A 25,470-nucleotide genomic window follows, 5' to 3' on the forward strand; every position below is an offset into this window, starting at 1 on the left:
AGACCTGAACCCAATAGAAAATCTTTGGAGGGAGCTGAAAGTCCGTATCGCCCAGCGGCCTCTCATCTTTTTAAGTGGGAGAACTTGCACAATTGGTGGCTGACTAAATACTTTTTTGCCCCACTGTATTGCGAGATCTTGGCCAACAACCTCCTTCCCTCAGTAAGAGCATTGAAGATGGGTCATGGCTGGGTCTTCCAGCATGACAACAACCCGAAACACACAGCCAGGGCAACTAAGGAGTGGCTCCGTAAGAAGCATCTCAAGGTCCTGGAGTGGCCTAGCCAGTCTCCAGACCTGAACCCAATAGAAAATCTTTGGAGGGAGCTGGAAGTCCGTATTGCCCAGCGACAGCCCCGAAACCTGAAGGATCTGGAGAAGGTCTGTATGGAGGAGTGGGCCAAAATCCCTGCTGCAGTGTGTGCAAACCTGGTCAAGAACTACAGGAAACGTATGATCTCTGTAATTGCAAACAAAGGTTTCTGTACCAAATATTAAGTTCTGCTTTTCTGATGTATCAAATACTTATGTCATGCAATAAAATGCAAATTATTTACTTAAAAATCATACAATGTGATTTTCTTGATTTTTGTTTTAGATTCCGTCTCTCACAGTTGAAGTGTACCTATGATAAAAATGACAGACCTCTACATGCTTTGTAAGTAGGAAAACCTGCAAAATCGGCAGTGTTTCAAATACTTCTTCTCCCCACTGTAGGTGTGTGCCTTTTCAAATCATGTCCAATCAATTGAATTTATCACAGGTGGACTCCAATCAAGTTGTAGAAACATCTCAAGGATGATCAATGGAAGCAGGATGCACCTGAGCTCAATTTTGAGTCTCATAGCAAAATGTCTGAATACTTATGTAAATAAGGTATTTCTGTTGTTTATTTTTAATACATTTGCTATTGTGTGTAGATTGACGCGGAACATTTTGAATTGAATCGATTTTAGAATAGGGCTGTAAAGTAACCAAATGTGGAAAAAGTCAATCGGTCTGAATACTTTCCGAATGCACTATATGTAATGTATTGTCATAATTACATTTTAAAAGCTAATAAGGCTAACTATTTATAAAGGAAGAACCCTCCAAAGATAAAAGGGTTCTCAGTAGAACCCGTTATAAAATGGTTATTGGTAGAATCCTTAGAGGGTTCGAGGCAGAACCCTTCATAGAGGGTTCTAGGTAGAACCATATACAGGAGGTTCTTTGAAGAACCCTACATAGAGGGTTCTATCTAAAGGGTTCTACCCAGCACCAAAAAGGGTTCACCTATGGGGACAAACTGAAGTACCCTGTATGGTTCTACTTAGCACTTTTTTTCTAAGAGTACACAAGAACTTTTCAAAACCAAAAACACCTTTGGATTTATACTGTTACAGTCTGTTCAATCAGCCCAATACTGACATACCAACCTCTCCTGTTCATCAGCTTTATCTCCCATGGAAAACACACACACACACACACACACACACACACACACACACACACACACACACACACACACACACACACACACACACACACACACACACACACACACACACACACACACACACACACACACACACACACACACAGTTCTCCTTGTTCAGCATCTATGACCAGCTGGGACTGAATCATCCTGACATGTTTTAAAGAGGAATAGATCATTCTGGCCCAAGCATTAAGGCCAGCTAGTGTGTGTAATCAGTGTGTGTGGTGTGTGATCAGTGTGTGTGTGGTGTGTGATCAGTGTGTGTGTGTGTGTGTGTGTGTGTGTGTGTGTGTGTGTGTGTGTGTGTGTGTGTGTGTGTGTGTGTGTGTGTGTGTGTACAGCTGCTGTTACTATATCAGGACTGGACCAACTGAGCTAAACAAAGTTCACTGCAGTAAAAAAAAAAACTTACGGTGCATTTGTCATTTCTCTCTCTCATTCTCTCTCTCTCTTCCCCATACTCATCCGTGAGAAATTATAAGACAAGAGTTTATTTACATAACTTTCAGACTCTACCAAAATAAATCTACCTACAAAAAGAGAAACATTCACTTTGTACAAAAATATGATTCTTTGTTCCTTCTAGACATAATATGTGATTATCATAGTAACAGTAGAATAGGTCCTATCTAAGCTTAACTAGAGCATGCAGTTTCACCTGTACATGTTATAGAAGTATTTACAGTCATTCAACATGAATGCATCTGATTAAGACACAACACACTGAGCTCTGGGCACGTCTCATACGGCTAAAATAGAGTTATGGCTAGAAGGGATGCAGCTAATGTCAAGGTCATGTCACACTCTCGCTGTGAACTTAGACTTTGAACAAACCTACCCACCCACCGAAAGCCAGCTTAGTTAGTTAATGCTTGTTAGCTTGCAAAGGCAGTAGTTAAAATTGTCAAAAAAAAGTTGTTTGTAGCAAGTGTAGCCAATATCAGTTTGACAACTAAGGCATAGTGATTGCAGTGATGTTCCCCTTAAATGTACAACTACGGCGTTACCGTGTACTACGATCAAAACATAATGATTCTAAACACTCTCCAAAGTCACAAATTCGGCAGACAAGTTCTAAACTTTCGCTGGAATTTAAAATAACTTTTGACATTAGCTGCAGCCCTTCTTAAATAAGGTTACTTTGATACGTCAGTAAAGGCACTGAGACACTATTGAGACACAGCCATAGGGATCATGGGTAGTGTAGTTTGAGAATCCAGGCCTACGTGAGCCCTATGAGTGTTTGACTGGTATGAAAGAAGATTATACCTCTGTAAGAAGAGTCTACCGTGGTCCATATTATCAACTGCAGGATCCCTGTTCCCATGCCGTTATAACTATCCCTCAACTAAACATGATCATCTTCCCTATTGTCCCGTCTTACACCTATAAACATTGATGGTCTCCCCTAATATTTTGACTGATTACACTTTTCGCTACTGCTGTTTCAGTAGCAACTCCTCCTCGTTGGTACCCTCACCACTTCATCCACTCCTCCACTGCCCTACCCTCTCGCCATGCTTCTCTTTATCCCTCTCTGCACTCCTCTCGCCATGCTTCTCTTTATCCCTCTCTGCACTCCTCTCGCCATGCTTCTCTTTATCCCTCTCTGCACCCCTCTCGCCATGCTTCTCTTTATCCCTCTCTGCACTCCTCTCGCCATGCTTCTCTTTATCCCTCTCTGCACCCCTCTCGCCATGCTTCTCTTTATCCCTCTCTGCACCTCTCTCGCCATGCTTCTCTTTATCCCTCTCTGCACCCCTCTCTCCATGGTGTCGTCTGTTCCTGCTCTTCTTCAGCTCCTGGATGTGTTTCCATTTTCCTGCCCCTAACCCCGCCCCCTGCCCTCTCCCCCCTCTCCTATTGGCCGGCCTCTTTTCCTGCCACAGCGAATCACAGTAGTCCTCCAGCGAGCCAATGGGAGAACTCATCACACGCAGATAATCCTTATAGCGCTGACGAGACTCAGCCCCGGGGCGAACTTCGACGCTGGGGTCCTCGCTGGGCTTGGTCCGCCCATCCAGATGCCCGTAGGGAATGAGACGAAGTGTAAGGCGGAGCAGAGTGTGTGTGAAGTGTGTGTGTTCCTGTGCCACACACACATACACGCCAGCGTCGGCAGGATGGAGAGAGCGGATGAGAAAACCACGGTCTGTAAAGACCACTCTGTCATCTGGCCTCACCTAGGAGAGGGGGTGAGATGAGAGAGTACACTTGCTATAAGCAGTCATATACTGTAGTACTCTATAAAGACAACCATATAATAGGAATGCAACATTGGACAGACTTTTAGCCTAACTCAACCAAGAAAATACAGGGAGATACGCAGGACAACATTGATAATGAAACATGTGGAATGTTTGATATGGGCATCAGGTAGGCTAACGACTAGGAGCATTGGACCAGTAACAGAAAGGTCACTGGTTCAAATCCCTGAGTTGACTAGGTGAAAAATCTGCCGATGTGCTCTTAAGCAAGCCGCCTAACCCTAATTGGTCCAAGGTCGCCGTCAATAATGGTGGATCCCTGGCTCTGACCCCACTCTCAGGAGGAGTGGGATATGCAAAGAAAAGAAAATCCAATTCACTTGTACGTGTGAAATAGGACAAATGTTAGCACCTAATTATCGTATCTTATATCTGGATGAACGAACACTCAGGTCTAACAGGGAAAACCAGACCCATCAACACCAGACTGTAACCCTTCAACAACATGTCACACACACACCAATGCCTCACTCACGCACACAGCTAATTTGCACTCAAGGTGTGTTAAGCATGGTAATGGCCCTTGAAACAGGATGCACATTAAAGGTTTGGGTGCGGTGCTTGTCGACTGATGGGGTCAGAGGTGTGTGTGTCACGGTCAGTGGTGCTAGTGTAGCAGAGTGATAATGGTCTTCCCTCCATGCCCACAAACATCCCGTGATTCATCAGGTGACACGGCCTAAAACAACACTGGGCTGTGTGTGTGTGTGAGAGAGAGAGGGAGCAAGCGGGAACGTTTCAAAGCATACCTCCCCCCTGCCAGCGGTGAAGAGGAAGAGATCATTCTGGCCAGCTAGTGTGTGTGATCTGTGTGTGCGTGTTGATGTTGATGATGTGTAGTTGAGCCAGAGGCAGCAGACCGTACAGCTGGGATATGATTGGAGTCTGGACATGGTGTCCCATATAGAGAGGTTCTAGTGTTTAGCACTGTGCTATTATAGATATATACTTTACAGGCGGAATCTGACTGTAGTTTGTAGAGAGTAGAGTGGAATGTACTGTACTGTGTGTTTCACATGATTCTGCATTTATTCTGAGTATGTTTTGTTTGAGTCAACCGTTTGGAGACACCAGCTCTTAGGTTTTATAGCTGAGTTTTACAAGGGGATGTGTTCAGCGGATATGGGGGACATGAAACACAGTGAATTAACAGATACTGATATGCAGGTGTTCTGACCAGCTGGTCCAAGGTACTTCCTGTCACAGACGGTCTGGATTGGAAATGATGGAAAGAGAAGAAGAAGAGAGAGAGGGAGAGGGAGAGATAGAGATAGGTGGGGTGGGGGGAAGAAACTGAAGAAACGGAGGGTGAAGATTTGAAAAGGGAGGAAGGGATTGAGGAGAGGTAGAGGACATACGGAATGAGTTGGAGGACAGAAGGAAGGAACGAAAAAGAGAGAGAAAGTGTGATGGGAGGAAAGGAAAGGCTGGAGAGTGAAATGTTGAAATAAAACAGACAACACCCGCTCCTATATTAAGTCCAGCTGTAAGACCACGCACACGCACGCACGCACGCACGCACGCACGCACGCACGCACGCACGCACGCACGCACGCACAAACAAACAAAATACAGTATCAGGGATCTAAAGTGCGACCAATTTGGATAGGTGGCAAAATATTTTGCTGTGCGACCAGGAGTTTCAGTTTAGGAGCACTGCGCGACTAGGAAAACACTATAATAGTTCTAATGATAAGGCTTTGCTGTACCGTTGTTTCTGAGTACCCTAGAGAAAAAAGCAAGTGCAAATTCGATAGCATCATGGTTGCACCACAACTGGAGCATAAATGGCTTGCTTGTAGCCCAACCAGGTCAAAAGATCTGACCCATATTACTGGTGCAACATTTTATTTTTCTATAGCAGATTGCATTAAACGTATTAAACGCCAATTATTGTGAACTCAGTGCGGTTCCCTTACTTTTTTAGTAGTGGTTTCGTTGCAGCAATTCGACCACGAAGCCCTGATTCACACAGTCTCCTCTGAACAGTTGATGTTGAGATGTGTCTGTTACTTGAACTCTGTGAATCATTTATTTGGGCTGCAATTTCAAGGCTGGTATTTCTAATGAACTTATCCTCTGCAGCAGAGGTAACTCTGGGTCTTCCTTTCCTGTGGCGGTCCTCATGATGGACTGTCGTTTCTCTTTGCTTATTTGAGCTGTTCTTGCCATAATGTGGACTAGGGTCTTTTACCATATATGGCTATCTTCTGTATATCACCCCTACCTTGTCACAACACAACTGATTGGCTCAAACGCATCAAACGCAAATTAACATTTAACAAGGCACACGTGTTCATTGAAATGCAGCCCAGGTGACTACCTCATAAGCTGGTTGAGAGAATGGCAAGATTGTGCAAAGCTGTCATCAAGGCAAAGGGTGGCTACTTTGAAGAATCTCAAATATACAATATATTTAGATTTGTTTAACACTCTTTTGGTTACTACATGATTCCATATTTGTTATTTCATAGTTTTGATGTCTTCACTATTAGTCTACAATGTAGAAAATAGTAAAAATAAAGAAAAACCCTGGATTGAGTAGGTGTGTCCAAACCTTTGACAGGTACTGCATATGTGAAAACACCCACATTCATAAAACATGTCGTGGGCCGTTCTAAAACGACTTGCGTGTCGTTAACCATTTGTTTACACACTCATGTTACCTCATTGGCTAGCTAGCTCACAACCTGGTAATTTTTCCAAACATTTGGGGGCACAGAAAGTAAGGAAAGGGGATAGCTTACTCAGGAGATCAATGTTCATAGCAATGAATGAATAATAGGCCTCTTGCATGTCGTCATCACAAATCTGACATTTTTAAAAAGACAATTTTCAATGTAATGCGTCTCAATAGGAAAAGTGTGCTTTTACACAATGCAGAAACCTAATATTCCACAAATGACTAATTTCAATAACAGGTATTTGTGTCAACATCTTAGCTTTTATAATAAACTAACAGTGTTGCATATTTGTTTCTAGGGCACAACATGTGCTTCAAAAGTAGCTAGAATGAATATACCCTAGGCCCATTATAAGCTGTATCTCAAGCAATTCAAAAATAGATATTTTCTTGTGCTCCTAAATTTCATTTGGTGCTCCTAACTTTTTAAATTCTTGTACAGTATATAATAAAGGTTGAAGAAAAGCTTCTCTAAAGGTTATTCCACCAGTAGTGTGTGTGTGGACAGCGGTTAGAGTGAATGTTCTTATCTGTGGGACTTCTCCTTTGTTTGGATTAGAAAGACAATTATGTTAAATAGCATCTGTAACACACACTATTCAACATAGTCATGGTCAAAATCTTCCAGCGAGAGTACTCCTGTATCCAATCTTTCAACCTCCTTCCCATTGTGTTGCTAACCCACAAACCCATGGCCCTGCCTGGGGAGGACAGGGTTATGGTGTCCCCTGTAGAGGCACACATAAACACACTCACAATCATACACACTCACATCACACATGGCCAATAAAGAAAGCGGGGAAGGTCTGGGGTAAAAGGTTGAGGTGACAGGGAAAAGAGGGGACATGAGGAGAAGTAAAACAAGGGGAGAAGAGAGGATGGAGGAGGAAGGCGAGGGGAGAGGGGTGATGAGAAGAGAACGATAGGGGAGGTAGAAGGGACAAGGAGAAGGTGTAATAACTGAAGGTGTTGATTAGGCCAGTCTCTGTCATCTGGTTAAGGAGATGAGTGTCAACTTCAATGAGTTGCTCTGCTCCCCTTTCCTTACCAAAACACCCCCACCCTCTCCCTGTCCCTCTCTCGATTCCTCACCTCCCAGACCCACTACTCTAACACAAACACATGTATCTCGCCATCTCTCTCTCTTTCTGTTTCTCTCTCTCTCTTTTCTTCACGCCTCCTCAAATATATCCTCTTCCATGTAAAATACAAATAAAACCCTTTCCTCTATCTCCATCTCTCTTTCTGTTTCTTGCTCTCTCTTGCTCTTCCAGTGTCTGGTCTCAGTCAATCACCACCTGTCTAACAGAGAAAGGGTATCTGAAGGTTCTATTTCCTCATAATGATCAGTGAGTTCAGGGAGAGAAGAGAAGAGATGAGGTGGCAGAAGGAAGAGGAGAAGAGCATAAGAAAGAGAGAGAAAAATATGGATATTTGTATGGGCTGTGTTTCTGCACAACTATCATTATCACTCCTCTCCATCTTGAAGTCACTAGTGTTTGACCCCTGGTCATCGGCTCTCTGCTCTACAGAGAAGAGAGTTGACAGTTGAATGTGTAGGACTTAGACAAGGTTACTCAGCTAACATCAAACAAGGAGAAGACCTGATGCATATACTGTTACATACTACACAGTGGTGGAAGAAGTACCCAATTGTCATACTTAAGTAAAAGTAAAGATACATTCATAGAAAATGACTCAAGTAAAAGTGAAAGTCACCCAGTAAAATACTACTTGAGCAAAAGTCTAAAAGTATTTGGTTTAAACTATACTTAAGTATCAAAAGTAAAAGTATAAATAATTTCAAATTACTTCTATAAGGCAATCCAAACGGCACAAATGTATTGTTTTTTATTTATTTACAGATAGTCAAGGGCACACTCCAACACTCAGACATAATTTACAAATGAAGCATTTGTGTTTAGTGAATCTGCCAGATCAGAGGCAGTAGGGATGACCAGGGATGTTCTCTTGATAAGTGTGTTAATTGGACCTGTCCTGTTAAGCATTGAAATTGTAACAAGTACTTTTGGGTGTCAGGGAAAATGTATGGAGTAAAAAGTACATTATTTTCTTTAGGAATGTAGTGGGGGCAAAAGTAAAAGTTAAAAAAAAATATGAATAGTAAAGTAAAGTACAGATACCCCAAAAAACAACTTAAGTAGTAGTTTGAAGTATTTTTACGGAAGTACTTTACACCACTGATACTACAATCTTAGAAAAAAAGGTGCTAAGTTGAACCATACAGGGTTCATCGGTTTGTCCCTACAGGGAAACCCTTTTTGGTGCTGGGTAGAACCCTTTAAATAGAACCCTCTATGTAGTGTTCTTCAAAGAACCTCCTTTATATGGTTCTACCTAGAACCCTCTATGAAGGGTTCTGCCTAAAACCCTCTATGAAGGGTTCTATCAAGAACCCTATTATTGTTGGGGGGTTCTTCCTAGAACCCTTTACGGAGATTTATACCAGCCTTATCAGGCTTTAAAATGTAATTATGACAATACATTACCTACAGTGCATTGGGAAAGTATTCAGACCCCTTGACTTTTTCCATGTTTTGTTACGTTACAGCCTTATTCTAAAATGTATTAAATGATTTTATTTCCTCATCAAGCAAAAACAGGTTTTTAGATATTTTTTCTAATTTATAATAATTTGGCAGCGATTACAGATGAATTTACCACAGGTGGACTCCAATCAAGTTGCAAACACACCTCAAGGATGATAAATGGAAACAGGATGTACTTGAGCTTGTACTTTAATACATTTTAGAATAAGGGTATAACATAACAAAATGTGGAAAAAGTTAATGGGTCTGAATACTTTCCAAAATGCACTGTATATAAGGCCTTTCTTCTAGTGCCTAGTTATGCCCTAACACAGGGTTGTTAGGAATCTCCTGGTTTACAGGCCACATCAGGCCTGTAAGTCACATTATGGTGGCTTGCAAAGTGATGTGTAATTCCTATTGGAGTAAGGACAGAGTTAGGATAGCCAACAAAAGGCATTGTTAATCACCCACAACCAGCATACTGCCAGGCTAGGGAAGACTGACTACTGAAACTGCCTCAATCATCTAAACTGGAACAACCATCTCAGTGGGGGGGGGCAATAAATCTAATAACTAACAGATTGGATTAGTTTAGAAAACTGAATGTTATTTATCTTTGTGTAGCATAAAATGAATCAACCAATTAATGTAAAAACACAGATATTACAGTAAAACAAACAATTCTGAAAATATCCCTGCAATAGAGCATGCTGGGAAATATTATATATGGTTCTATGTAGAACCCTTGCCTTTCAATGAATAATTCTTGCCTTCTAAAGAATCATCAAAGAACCCTTTCTTCCAAAACCGGTTCTTAGGATGTTAAAGGATCTAGTTAGAACCCTTTGCCTTACAAAGAACCCGGTTCTTGGTAGAATCATATCCTTCCACAAAGAACCCTTTTGGAACCCTTTGTTCTAAGAGTGTACCCTTCTTCTGACATCTTCCTCTCATCCTTCTCTTTCTCCTCCTTCTCTTCCTACAGTTCAAAGTTAACCAATCATACTGCTAGAGTTAGAAACGAGCTCCGCTTCCGGTCTGAAGACAACAGTGATCTCAGTGCACTCTGTTACACACACTTCAAATATTTTTTGTATTTATATTTTGATGTGTGTATTTTCTGTAATTTTCTGTAATTCATAAATCCCGTAGCCGACTAAGTGCAAAATCTGCCGGTGTGCCTTTGAGCGAGACAGTTAACCCTAGTAGAGACCCACAGCAGAAGTGTCATAAAACCTAGCGGTCAAACAGGGCAACGGTTCCAATTGTTTCTCCACCATTAATTTTCTCCATGGGGGATTTTAGGAACTTTTAAAATACGTGCTGTGTTTCTTGTAGGCTTACCCTGGCATGACATTTTGATAACCATGTAAATCTCTCTCGGACAAATGGACTTTTATCAATATATTCAGCTCTATTTACTCTCAGATTCTAAAATGCTAATTAGAATCAAAGTAGACATCACACAAAACTAAAAATCCCTCCAAGTTCCAGCACGTCATCTCTAACTGACACCTTTGCTAACAGGTATTGTCAATTTAAAACATGCACAAGACAGTTGACAGAATTGTCCATTTAAAGAAATGTTCCCAATTTATTTATTACTACATTTAGCTAACATTAGATAGTTAATCCAAAGATTCTTACCTTTGCCTCGATTCAACAGTCTCGTCCAGATCATCATGACAATCGTAGTTCTTTATGATAGCCACATTAACAGCTAATTAGCATTTCATTTTTGGTGGGTAAATACAGGCTAATATAATGATCAAAGTCACCTTGTCCTAGAGACATTTACACAGTTATTAAAACATAACGCCAGGGTAAGCCTACACGAAAACACAGCCCTTATTTGAAGTGTTTCTAAAATTCCCTATGGGAAAAATGAATGGTGGAAAAAGAAACGATTGGAACCATTTCCCTGTTTGACCAGTAGGTTTTATGGGTATTATGACTCATACTGTGGTACTCTATTGCTGCTGTAAGTCACTCTGGATAAGAGTGTCTGCTAAATGGCTAAAATATGAACATGGCATAAGTCAGGGCAAAATGTGTAGAATTGCAGGAAATTTGCTTAAAAACATTTCTCTCCACCCTATGGCAGAATGTCGAAAATTGCATGACATGAGTTATAAAATTATTATTATAAAAATTATTATTATTTTCTTGCAAAGATTGCTGATCTAGAACATCGAAGCACCCCTCCAGGTTGTTTTGGTTGGTTGTGTTGTTTTGCTGTCATGTAAGGGCACATGATGTAATAGTTAGAGCAGATAAAATGTCTGTTTTTCATCCATGGGACATGATGACTTACAACGAACCTCTGTAGTACTGCCAGTACTGTAAGCCTCTGATAACACAAGATTTACTTCTTTCCTGACCTGACCCCTCTCTAAATGCTGTGTGTGTACGCAGAGAGGCAAACGGGTGAGGACCCAAAAAAGGCGAGAAAACATTTCCGCACAGAAGCACGGTGTGAAGTGCAAGAAAAAATGTGCCTATTTTCAGAGAATAAGAACATAATACACATTTGATTAATCTCAATACTCCTAACTTTCCTAACCACAATAGACAGATACAATAGTTCCAGAGAGAGTTGGGCTCTTTGGTCTGTGTTCAAGGTTTATCATGACATGTAATGAAAATCTCAGTCTCCCCAGACAGAAATACATAGCCCACTGGGCACACACTAAATCAACGTTGTTTCCATGTAATTTCAACAAAATTAGGTTGTACCAACGTGGAATAGACGTTGAATTGATGTCTGTGCTCAGGGGGAGGATACTATAAAATCTTTTTTTCAGGTTTTCACTCTCAAAATCACACTTTTAAAAATAGAAAATCAACACAATTGGAAGTTCTATGTCCACAACAATGCTTCAACCACATCAGGAGACCACTTTCCACATCAGGAGACCACTTTTGAGGTCTGGGGAAAATAAAATAAATTAAAAGGGGGGGGGGGGGGGGGGGGGGGGTAATTGCTTTTAATCAAATTGCACACCAACAAGAGACCATTGTGTTTCGTTAGCTGTGTTTCTGTAGGGGTTCTTGTAGTGGTGTTTAATGTGACGGGAGACTTTGCTTAACAAATACCCACCCAATTGATACAAATCATTATGATATCATTCTGCCAGGTAGGCCTACATTGTAATCAACATTTCACTTGGAAAGTTTATTGGGAAAGCCTTTAGAAATGACTGTTTAGGCATGCTAATTGGCTACACTACAACACACAGCTGCACAGAAACAGATGTTATTCTTTAGAAAGTTGCAGGAAATACAAATCACTGATGCATTCTTTTCATGAATTATGAGAAAGTGCAATTTCACTACTTTTCTAATAAGTACATATATTTAACCTTCGGTGCTCAGTTCAGACGCTCAGCCAATGATTTCGATATGAAGCTTCGGATCTAAACAGCAAATGGGCAAGTGTTGATTTTTTTGGTCTAAAATGTCTAGTGTTGTTTCAGGAGTTAAATTCACACCGTTAGAGTGAGATTAACACTCAGTGTTGTAAAATAACCCCAGTTTTGGTGTCAATAACGAGTTATTGTTTTACACTTTGGAGAGTAAAACAGTCCCATCAAAACTACACCCATCATTACCATATTTCCCAGCTTGCTTTGCAGGGGGGGGGGGGATTAATATCTGTGTTTTTGCATGTACATTGATTGAATGATTAATCTTATGCTACACAAAGATAAATAACATATATTTTTCTAAACAAATCCTATCAGTTAGAGACATGTCTTGCACCAGTTACTGAAATGGTTGTTCTGGTTTAAATTGTTTAGGTTGTCTACTTAACCTGAGTTCCTAATAATGGTAGTCATTCTGAATGCAGGTAAAGGGGTGAATAAAAATTCTAACTGTTGGATATCTTAACTCTGGCTGGATTCCAAAAGGAATTACACTTTGTCAGACAGTATCATATGATTTGCAGGCCTGATGTGGCCTGTTATTCGTATAAACCAGGATGTTCCTAACACCACTGTTAGGGTAAAACTAGACCAACAACATAAAGTAAAATAAGATATGATAACATTTGCCTAGGTAATCATTTGGTGAAAGCCACAGACCTTTAAAATAGAGACCATTTCAACAACCATGTCTCTGTCACTAACAAGTACAGTCATGAGTGGTAACCCTACAATGGGAAAAGGCACAATGGGAAATATGCAAAATAGGCTTTACACCATATAGTGTTAAAACAGACAGAATCACTCACTGTAACAGTGTTTTTGCATAACACTAATAGGAGTTAACTCTAGATTAACACTAGTGTTGAATATAAATAACACTGCGGGTTAATTACACCATAGTGTTAAATTTGAGTAACACTGGCAAATGTAAAGCAGTGTTATTTATTTTAACTACGAAGTATTACATTAACACTCAAAATGTAACACTATAATCAGAGTATTTTTACACTCTGTAGAGTAGGACCATATGTTATCTGAGGTAGCGTTAAAATGAACTCTTTAAGTGTTTTTGATTTGTCGCTGCAACATTTACTGTGTACACGATTCATGTGGATAGTCTATTTTGAGATCAAAATGGTGAATATTGCAGAAAAGTTTGAATCCCTGTGTGTGTGCGTGAGTGCTTGTGTGTGTGCTTGTGTGAGTGCTGTCTCACCTCCTCTCTGTGTTCAGCTCCAGGTCTGTGTATGAACCAGCGTATGGTGGCCTGTTGTGATTTGGGGAGACACTCCAGGAAGGTTGAGTTATTCTCCACCCCAAACATTATCCTCTCCTCCACCCTGCCTCCACGCAGAGCTGAGAACACAAAAATGAATCCATGTAGTGTTAATATCGTGATGGTCTGAGCAACACGCATGCACACGCACACACACGAGAAGGTACTGTATCAGGTCAGGGAAGCATTTAAGTCTTGTTTTATCACTTACTGTCATCTGTGTCCCAACACTGGCTGGATGGGTCTCCATGTTTAATGTCTTGTCTCCTAGCTCTCCTGTCAACCCAAAACGCATACATAAAACACACACACACACACGCCACAGGGTCAGGGGTGAAAGGTCAATAAAGGTAATAAGGTCACGTCCTGCTGTCAAGGCAATGTTTGGCTCCATACATACATTATTCAGTGTGAGGTGAGTTCATAGTAGTTAGCTTATAGCAAAACCAGGGGCAACATTTTACTCTTTCAAACGCACACACAAAATGGTTCCTGTGGCGTGTGCGTGTATGTGTTTCCTGAGTTCGTGTTACAGGTAACAGGAGTTACTTCAGGCTAGGATTTAAGCTGCTCTCTGTCCTGATAACCCTGTTAAATATGTCTAACATACTGAACATACTGACAACAACCAGATATGGACAACACACTGAACCCAACATGCTGACAGCCACATATGGATAACACACTGAATACAATAGGGAAAGGGGGATACCTAGTCAGTTATACTGAATGCCTTCAACTGAAATGTGTCTTCCGCATTTAACCCAACCCCTCTGAATCAGAGCGGTACGGGGGGCTGCCTTAATCGACATCCACGTCTTTGGCGCCCGGGGAACAGTGGGTTAACTGCCTTGCTCAGGGGCATAATGACAGATTTCTACGTTGTCAGCTCGGGATTTGATCCAGCAACCTTTCGGTTACCGGCCCAACGCTCTAAGGCAGATATTCAAGTGCCTCTCTCTCTGAAAGCTATGGATGGATCTATGGATGTTTACACAGTCAACCACATACATTCTATATATTGAGCTTAAACTTCAGCTATATGCCTCCCTATATCGTTTTGTCTCTTTTGCACTACAGCTATATGCCTCCCCCTCTCTCACCATCTCTCTCTATCCGTCATAGATTTAGGTAATGTGTAGAGTTTTGTATTCTGCTGCCTTTACGTCCTCAGATCAGTTTTCAAAGTCCCAACAGGCACCACCAACCAGGATTCCCACTATCCCACAATGCAATAGCATGACCCTTACTCTCACATCATGCAATGGTGTGACCCCAAACTAAACTCATCAAAAAAGAAATGTCCCTTTTTCAGGACCCTGTAGATAAATTGTAAAAATCCCAATAACTTCACAGATCTTCATTGTAAAGGGTTTAAACACTGTTTCCCATGCTTGTTCAATGAACCATAAACAATTAATGAACATGCACCTGTGGAACGGTCGTTAAGACACTAACAGCTTATAGACGGTAGGCAATTAAGGTCACAGTTATGAAAACTTAGGACACTAAAGAGGCTTTTCTACTGACTCTGAAAAACACCAAAATAAAGATATCCAGGGTCCCTGCTCATCTGTGTGAACGTGCCTTAGGCATGCTGCAAGGAGGCATGAGGACTGCAGATGTGGCCAGGGCAATAAATTGCCATGTCCGTACTGTGAGACGCCTAAGACAGCGCTACAGGGAGACAGGATGGACAGCTGATCATCCTCGCAGTGGCAGACCACATGTAACAACACCTGCACAGGATTGGTACATCCGAACATCACACCGGCGGGACAAGTACAGGATGGCAACAACAACTGTCTGAGTTACACCAGGAACGCACAATCCCTCCATCAGTTCTCAGACTGTCCGCAATAGGCTGAGAGGCTGGACTGAGGGCTTGTAGGCCTGTTGTAAGGCAGGTCCTCACCAGACAACACCGGCAACAACATCGCCTATGGCCACAAACCCACCGTCGCTGGACCAGACGGGACTGGCAAAAATTACTCTTCACTGACGAGTCGCGGTTTTGTCTCACCAGGGGTGATAATCGGATTCGTGTTTATCGTCGAAGGAATGAGCGTTACACCGAGGGCTGTACTCTGGAGCGGTATCGATTTGGAGGTGGAGGGTCCGTCATGGTCTGGGGCGGTGTGTCACAGCATCATCGGACTGAGCCTGTTGTCATTGTAGGCAATCTCAACGCTGTGCGTTACAGGGAAGATATCTTCCACCCTCATGTGGTACCCTTCCTGCAGGCTCATCCTGACATGACCCTCCAGCATGACAATGCCACCAGCCATACTGCTCGTTCTGTGCGTGATTTCCTGTAGGACAGGAATGTCAGTGTTCTGCCATGGCCAGCGAAGAGCCCGGATCTCAATCCCATTGAGCATGTCCGGGACCTGTTGGATCGGAGGGTGAGGGCTAGGGCCATTCCCCCCAGAAATGTTCCCGGGAACTTGCAGGTGCCTTGGTGGAAGAGTGGGGTAACATCTCACAGCAAGAACTGGCAAATCTGGTGCAGTCCATAAGGAGGAGATGCACTGCAGTTCTTAATGCAGCTGGTGGCCACACCAGATACTGACTGTTACTTTTGATTTTGACCCCCCCTTGTTCAGGGACACATTATTCAATTTCTGTTCATCACATGTCTGTGGAACGTGTTCAGTTTATGTCTCAGTTGATGAATCTTGTTATGTTCATACAAATAATTACACATGTTAAGTTTGCTGAACATAAACGCAGTTGACAGTGAGAGGACATTTCTTTTTTTGCTGAGTTTATATAGTCTGACTAGGACACTGCTATAGTCTGACTAGGCTATTTATCCTGGATGCACACACACACACACAAACAAAAAGAGGACAATGGAGAGTAACAGTAACATTAATCATTAGCGCATCAAAGAGTTTCTCATCAATGCTTCTGCCCTAAGAGAGATCGAAAGAGGTAGGTGAACACCCATGTGGCACAGAGAAACGCTGAAGAAACAAAAGCCCACCAAAACAAAAAATAGAGAAAATATCTGAACACTCTATGACAGTCCCTAGAGCCCTGAATTGGGAGAAAAATAGGGCAAGGTCAGGTAGGATATAAACTTTCTCTCTTCTTCAGGTTCATTAAATCATGCTTGTGGACGTCTTCACATACCTGATCTGACAGTGAAGGATGAACATGTCAGAGTAAATGACAAATTTACCTCATTTCATGAATAACGAAGAGGTAATCTATTGATCCTGAGGCCTGCTATGGTTCAGATACCGTAGATGAAAAGAATAGCAATGTGGCACAGCTGTTGTATATGCTCCTATATAGTTTATTTGTTCTTCAGGCTACAAAATGTTATATTAATATACAGAGAATATGGGACATTTTCTACACCTGGAGAAATGTGGATGTATGTACACTGAGTGTACAAAACATTAAGAACACCTTCTCTTTCTATGACATAGACTAACAAGGTGAATCCAGGTGAAAGCTATGATGCCTTATTGATGTCACTTGTTAAATCCAATTCAATCAGTGTAGATGAAGGGAAGGAGACAGGTTAACTTCTTATGGCTGCATCCCGCTACCGGGATCGATATGACAGCAGCCAGATAAAGTGCAGGGCGCCAAAATCAAAAAACAGAAATCTCATAATTAAAATTCCTCAAACATACATGTGTCTTATATCATTTTAAAGGTATTCTTGTTGTTAATCCCACCAAAGTGTCCGATTTCAAATATGGTTTTCAGCGAAAGCACTACAAACGATTATGTTAGGTCACCATCAAACCACAATAAGCACAGCCATTTTTCCAGCGAAAGATAGCAGTCAGAAAAAGCAGAAATAGAGATAAAATTAATCACTAACCTTTGATTATCTTCATCAGATGACACTCATAGGACTTCATGTTACACAATACATGCATGTTTTGTTTGATAAAGTTCATATTTATAACAAAATATCTGAGTTTACATTGGCGCGTTAGATTCACTAGTTCCAAAAACATCCAGTGCTGGTGCATAGCCACATAGTTTCAACAGAAACACTCATCATAAATGTAGATGATATACCTCTCCTTAATACAACCTCTGTGTCAGATTTCAAAAAAACTTTACGGAAAAAGCAAATCATGCAATAATCTGAGACGGAGCTCAGAACAATAGCCAAATTAGCCGCCATGTTGGACTCAACAGAAACCAGAAAATACATGATAAATGTTTCCTTACCTTTGATGAACTTCATCAGAATGCAGTCCTAGGAATCCCAGGTCCACAATAAATGCTTGATTTGTTCGATAATGTCCGTTATTTATGTCCAATTAGCTACTTTGGTTCACGCCTTTGGCAAACAATTCCAAAGTCAGAAAGCACCTCCACTATAACGTGACGAAATGTCCAAAAGTTCCGTAACAGTCAGTAGAAACATGTCAAACAATGTACTGAATCAATCTTTAGAATGTTGTTAACATACATCTTGAATAACGTTCCAACCGGAAAATTAAATTGACTTCAGAAGAGCAATGGAACGGACGTCCTACTCATGTGAAGGCGCATGGTGAATGCGTGATCAGCCCGTGGAAGTGATTACTCATTCCTGTCTCCTTCGGCCCCCCTTCACATTAGAGTCATCAGACAAAGTTCTGTTGACTATTGACATCTAGTGGAAGCCGTAGGAAGTGAAAACTCATCTATATCTCGCTGTCATTTCAATTGAGAGCATGGTTGAAAATCTGACACCTCAGAAACAATTCAAACAGGAAGTTTTTCTACATGCTTCTACACCTGCATTGCTTGCTGTTTGGGGTTTTAGGCTGGGTTTCTGTACAGCACTTCGAGATATTAGCTGATGTACGAAGGGCTATATAAAATAAAATAAACTTGAAGTGGAACTTCTCAGGTTTTTGCCTGCCATATGAGTTCTGTTATACTCATAGACATAATTCAAACAGTTTTAGAAACTTCAGAGTGTTTTCTATCCAATAGGATTAATAATATGCATATATTAGCAACTGGGACTAAGGAGCAGGCCGTTTAATATGGGCACCTCTGTGCACCTTTCATCCAAGCTACTCAATACTGCCCCTGCAGCCATAAGAAGTTAAAGAAGGATTTTTAATCCTTGAGACAATTGAGACATGGATTGTGTATGCGTACCATTTAGAGGGTGAATGGGCAAGACAAAATATTTAAAGTGGAACTGACAGCATTTAGCAACATGAAATCTTATACAAATCTGTTCATATACACCCACAGAAAGAATATATCACTTTAAAACAATTAAAGGACTTAGATATGGACATTTTCACATTTTCATAAATTCTTAGAACGTTTGGGAATTACGTATACCATGGCATTTGTGAAAATTTTATAGCAATATAGAGTGGGAAAGTGGCCTAACAAAAACATCTGTCTCATCTAGGACCAGAGTCTACGCAGAACTACAGTAAGCCTTTATTTGCAACATAGGCCTGCCATCATTCACTTTGAACTGGACTGTGTGTTTACATGCAGTTGCAATAGCGCGACATAAGATCATTAGAACGCATTTGTCTAATGCCACAAAATACACCTGAATGGATTTCTGAAAATATGTAAATACCACTTGGGAGTCCTATTGGTCAGTTATGCACATAAACAACAAAAAGATCAACAACTATTGCGAGCCATGAGCTAAAATCTAACGAAAGAGCATTAGATAAACCCTTTCAAACTTTTTCAATTAGTTGACGATCAAAATTACACTAATAAACGATGGGGAATTGTAGCCTACTCGTTCTTCTGCCAACAATGAATGCTTGTCCCAAACAAGCACCCAAAGCTAACTGGCTAAATTTGGCTAGCTTGCTAGCTAGTTACTTCCAGACACAGATGAGAGAACACCTTACTCTGACCATTTTACTAACCCAGCAGAGCTGGCCGGCTGTTTACATGTTATCTAGAGCATTCGTGACTAACTATTACTTAAGTTGCCTACGTTTACTGCCACTGGCCAGTCATATTCTGTGGGTGCTGCGCGTTCGTAAATTCATCAGTTAGTCTGTGCTCTGGAACAATCAGACGAGAGTGCTCTGAAATCGGAGAAGATAGCCAGAGTGAATGTGCGAACGCAATCAATATGATAACTGGATAACAATTGTTGAAGTTCTTTCTAGTTAACCAAATGACACCTGCATCTCTAGCTGTGTATAGACAGCGAAAAACGATATGAGGGGAAAAAGTCAGTCACTCACCCACTCCTCTAATGGCATGACATCCTCCTAACAGCCTTAGTTACATTCGGCCGTTTTTGTCCAAAATATTGAGCCATCCCAAACGGAGGCAGCAGACAATGTACCAGGCCAGCTGTGATGTGATGTGTGTGTTTGTGTGTGTGTGTGTGTTTGTGTGTTTTGTGTGTGTGTGTGTGTGTACTCTACCTCTTGGATGCAGAGATGTACCGTGAGCAGGTGTGTCCGTCCCAGGCACAGTAGGGGTCTCTGGCGAGGCAGCACTCTGCACACACCTGACCATACAGGTGACACCTGCTCAGTGACACCTGGGCTAGCCCCGCCCCCGAACCCACATATAGCTGTTGCTATGGAGACAGAGATGGAGAGAACAAACAACCTCAGAGAAGGGTACAGTCCAGCCCACTTTTTCAACTAATCAACTAATCACCTTGTTACAGTATATGTTGTTGTTTACACTATACTATGGTTCATTGTGGGACAAGAGATATGTTTTTCTGATCTAAGTTTTGGAAAGCGTGTGTGTGTCCATTTGAGTGCACATATGTGATTTAGTACACCCACATGTCTAGTGGTATATAGTACAGTATCCTCAGGGTTCTAACCTCCAATTATTATTACTGTAAGTCAACCTCGTTTAAACAACAAAACCTTCAACAACACGAGAGAGAGAGAGAGAAAGAGAGAGAGAGAGAGAGAGAGAGAGATAGAGAGAAAGAGAGAGAGAGAGAGAGAGAGAGAGAGAGAGAGAGAGAGAGAGAGAGAGAGAGATAGAGAGAAAGAGAGAGAGAGAGAGAGAGAGAGAGAGAGAGAGAGAGAGAGAGAGAGAGAGAAAGAGAGAGAGAGAGAGAGAGAGAGAGAGAGAGAGAGAGAGAGAGAGAGAGAGAGAGAGAGAGAGAGAGATGTTTTGTATGGATCTGTCGGGACTCGTCTGAACTAGGGATTTCAAAACAAACTCTGAACGGAAACATGGAAAACACTGGGGATGAACCCCCCCCCCCCCCACACACGCACACACACACACACACACACACATGCTGTGGCAGATGAAGGGAGGCTGTGATTGGGGTTGAAGGGCCTGCTGACATCCCGTACCCTCAGATAATGAGGGAGGAAAAGAGAGGGGGAGGGAGAAGGGGGATAGAAGGAAAAACGAGTGGGAAGGTTGCTCTGGACAATGCAGATAATGGCATTGAGCCTGATTTACAGTGCATTCGAAAAGTATTCAGACCCATTCCCTTTTTCCACATTTTGTTGGTAACAGCCTAATTCTGAAATGTATTAAATAAAATAATAATCCTCATCAATCTACACACAATATAGCATAATGACAAAGCAAAAACAGGTTTGTAGATTTTTTTGCTAATTTATTAAAAATTTAAAACAGAAATAACTTATTTCCATTAGAATTCAGACACTTTACTATGAGACTCAAAAATTAAGCTCAGGTGCATCCTGTTTTCATTGAGCATCCTTTGATTTGTTTCTATAATTGGATTGGAGTCCACCTGTGGTAAATTTAACTGATTGGACATGATTTGGAAAGGCACACACCTGTCTATATAAGGTCCCACAGTTGGCAGTGCATGTCAGAGCAAAACCCAAGCAATGCGGTTGAAGGAATTGTCTGTAGAGCTCCTAGACAGGATTGAGTCGAGGCACAGAACTAGGGAAGGTATCAAAAATGTCTGCAGCATTGAAGGTCCCCAAGAACACAGTGGCCTCCATCATTCTTAAATGGAAGAAGGTTGGAACCACCAAGACCCTTCCTAGCGCTGGCCGCCCCGGCAAAATGAACAACCGGGTGAGAAGGGCCTTGGTCAGCGAGGTGACCAAGAACCCGATGGTCACTCTGACAGAGCTTCAGAGTTCCTCTGCAGAGATGGGAGAACCTTCCAGAAGGACACCCATCTCTGGAGCACTCCACTAATCAGGCCTTTATGTTAGAGTGGCCAGACAGAAGACACTCCTAGGTAAAAGGCACATGACAGCCCGTTTGGAGTTTGCCTAAAGGACTCTCAGACCCTGAGAAACAAGATTCTCTGGTCTGATGAAACCAAAATTTAACTATTTGGCCTGAATGCCAAGTGTCACTTCTGAAGGAAACCTGGCACCATCCCTACTTGAGGTGGTGGCAGCATCATGCTGTGGTGATGTTTGTCAGCAGCAGGGACTGGGAAACTGTTCAGGATCAAGGGAAAGATGAACGGAGCAAAGTACAGAGAGATCCCAGATGAAAACCTGCTCCAGAGCGCTCATGACCTCAGACTGGAAGGTTCACCTTCCAACAGGATAACGACCCTAAGCACAAAGCCAAGACAACGCAGGAGTGGCTTTGGGACAAGTCTTTGAATATCCTTGAGTGGCCGAGCCAGAGCCCGGACTTGAATCCGATCGAACATCTCTGGGGAGTCCTGAAAATAGCTGTGCAGTGACGCTCCTCATCCAACCTGACAGAGCTTGAGAGGATCTGCAGAGAAGAATGGGAGAATCTCAATGACGGCCTACCCCGGCCAAACCTGAACAACGCTGATCCAATTGTGCGCCTCCTTATGGGACTCCCAATCACGGCCGGGATTCAAACCAGGAACTGCAGTGACGCCTCTTGCACTGAGATGCAGTGTCTTAGACAACTGCGCCACTCGGGAGCCCCAAATACAGGTGTGCCAAGCCTGTAGCGTCATACCCAAGAAGACTTGGATATGACGCCCAAGAAGACTTTGTTGAGGCGCTTCAACAAAGTAAATACTTATGTAAATGTCATATTTCAGTTTTAAAAAATGTATACATTTGCAAAAATGTCTAAAAACCTGTTTTTGCTTTGTCATTATGGTGTACTGTGTGTAGATTGATGAGAGAAAAAAAACTGTTTAATACATTTTAGAATAAGGCTGGAAAAAAATGGGGAAAGTCAAGGGTTGTGAATACTTTCCAAAAGCACTATACTGTAGCTATATGATACAATTAGGGAGGGGTGGAGATGGAAAGGAGGGATAGAGAAGAGAGGTGTTCTTACCTGTTTAGAAGAGATCTCCATACTCAGGATTGGAGTGGGAGTCTGGAGGAGAAAGTAACCATTATCTCCACTACACACACAAAGTCATACTTTAATACAGAGAACAGTTAGCTAATGAGTTCTGCTTGGGAAAAACCAAGCTCTCTTTCCTTCTATAGAGCTGACTTCATGTTAGGGAGGTCAACCAATAAGTCTGTGAATCAATGTGAGAAAAGGAACTCACTCTGTCTCTGTAATACTAAACGAACACACCATCGCTCCTCTCTGTACCCCTAGATCTACTGCTGTGTGTTTAGAATAGGACATTAATATTTCACTGCTGTTTGATGAGCTGACAACCCCTTGAGAGAAACAACTACAGTGTTTGTCTTCAAAAAGTTCACGTCAGGTTTAAACAGGCTTCGGGGAACAGAATTCACTTCCTGAGTGTGTTTCTAACCTGGAACACCTGGAGTTCCTCCAAAATCACCTCCTCAGTGGACCAGTTCTCCTGAGTGATGCTCACCACCTTCAGCACTGACCCAGCATCTGAACACACACACACACACACACACACACACACACACACACACACACACACACACACACACACACACACACACACACACACACATACATGAACACATGCACACAGTGACCTTCTCGTTTGGAAACTTTCTATTGAGAGAGTTCTACTGAAATGGGACTATTGGCTCCAAACAGACTATGATGTTGTAGAGCTCTGAGCATTAGAGCAAAGATAAGGGGTTCATGGAGCTCATACACTGAAGATGATACATACTGCAACCAAACACAGTCTCAAACATTCAAACAGACTTCAAGCACATCAATATTAGAACAGAAAAAAATGATGTGGGTGTTAGTGTGCGTCTGAGCATGTGTGTGGATGTGTGTGTTGGAATCTCTCACCTGTACCCAGAAACATGATTTCATACTGTCCATCCTCAGCCATGACGCGGTCCACCACTATCTGTGTCAGTGCGTAGTCGACACGTACACGTGTGAACACGGGCCGGCCGGTCAGGGGGTAGACGGAGCGGAACATGAGTGGGTGGAAGCGGATGAAGCTGACCACCTCGTCTGAGAAGTCCTTGGTGGTTTTTATCCTGGGGTCATACGTCTTACTGGGACACTGAGGAAGGAAGACACTGTCAGTTTCTGAAGAGAGATATCAAATAATGTGTCGTTTCAGAGACTAAATGAGATCAACTAACACAATTTATCTGGAGGTATTAGAGGGCAGTAGAAAGACCAGTCAAGATTAAGACAGTATGGATGTCTACCTTAAAGCAAATACTAACCTAGGTACCTACTGGTAAGACAGACATTTTTGGGATTCGCTGTCATTAAAGTGCTTGTCAAATTTTTTCAGGTTGGTCAGTGGCCTCTGTATAATAGGTATGTGGCACCCTCTGGCGGTGACGTGTGGTACTCCATTAAATTAAGTACATCTGGAGCACACAGTAATAAGCCATCACTTTATGGCCCTATGCTTGTTGCTCTCTCTCTCTCTCTCTCTCTCTCTCTCTCTCTCTCTCTCTCTCTCTCTCTCTCTCTCTCTCTCTCTAAACTAACCTTGTGGGGACATACAATTGATTCCCATTCAAAATCCTATTTTCCCTAACCGCTAAACCTAAACATAATTCTAACCTTAACTCTAAACCCCTTAGAAATAGGCTTTAATCTTGTGGGGACTAACAAAATGTCCCCATATGGTCAAATATTTAGTTTATTTACTATTATTTTGGGGACTTCTGGTCCCGACAAGTATAGTTCAGCATGTTCATAGCAGGGTAGTGTTTTTCATCATTAATCTTGTTCTGGAGGGAGCTCTAGCAGAGAAGTCACTAGCTGACAGTTAAAATGTCACATTTTAGTCATTAAGCAGATGCTCTTATCCAGAGTGACTTACAGTAGTGAATGGTTACATTTTCATTTTTACTAGTCCCCCATGGGAATCGAACCCACAACCCTGGCGTTGCGAGTGCCATGCTCTACCAACTAAACCACACAATGTCATGAAATCTGATTTTAAACCTAACCCTAACCTTAACCACACTGCTCACCATAACGCTTAACCCTAACCTTAAATTAAGACCAAAAATCAACAAAAAAAATCCTTCATTTTTACAATATAGCCAATTTTTACTTTGCAGCTGGCCCATCTAACAAAAATCACTCAGTTCTGCCTTAAGGACAAGACTCATCTCAATAAACGTCCACCTGCACACACACACACAGCCACAGTACCTCATGTTAATCAGTTCTACAAACACTGCGTAACAGGACACATACGACGGTGATCACCGTGACGACTTAGTGACATCATCAAAGCTGCCCCCCAGACTGACGTTTATTATTGTTCATCAAGACAGAGACTGGGTAATATATCACACACCCTCACACACACACACACACACACACACACACACACACACACACACACACACACACACACACACACACACACACACACACACACACACACACACACACACACACACACACACACACACGCACGCACACACACACACACAGACAAACACTTGCATGCTTTCACATATA

The 25,470-nt window shown here is 42.0% G+C and overlaps 1 protein-coding gene across 2 annotated transcripts in view; it reads right to left on the minus strand.

The window, feature by feature from the left end:
- Window positions 1-1,953: 1,953 nt before the first annotated feature.
- Window positions 1,954-25,470, minus strand: part of LOC120053979 (semaphorin-3D-like) — a 64,375-nt gene continuing 40,858 nt past the window's right edge. For both annotated transcript variants that reach the window (XM_039001326.1, XM_039001325.1), the window contains 7 exons: window positions 23,815-24,037; window positions 23,345-23,433; window positions 22,906-22,947; window positions 20,079-20,236; window positions 13,898-13,962; window positions 13,627-13,766; window positions 1,954-3,663 (listed from right to left, as the gene is read on the minus strand). In XM_039001326.1, the coding sequence (XP_038857254.1) occupies window positions 2,965-3,663; window positions 13,627-13,766; window positions 13,898-13,962; window positions 20,079-20,236; window positions 22,906-22,947; window positions 23,345-23,433; window positions 23,815-24,037 (1,416 nt within the window). In that variant the 3' untranslated portion in view covers window positions 1,954-2,964. The remainder of the gene's footprint in view (window positions 3,664-13,626; window positions 13,767-13,897; window positions 13,963-20,078; window positions 20,237-22,905; window positions 22,948-23,344; window positions 23,434-23,814; window positions 24,038-25,470) is intronic.

Source organism: Salvelinus namaycush, chromosome 9 (genome assembly GCF_016432855.1).
Source record: "Salvelinus namaycush isolate Seneca chromosome 9, SaNama_1.0, whole genome shotgun sequence".
Classification (NCBI taxonomy): Eukaryota; Metazoa; Chordata; class Actinopteri; order Salmoniformes; family Salmonidae; genus Salvelinus; species Salvelinus namaycush.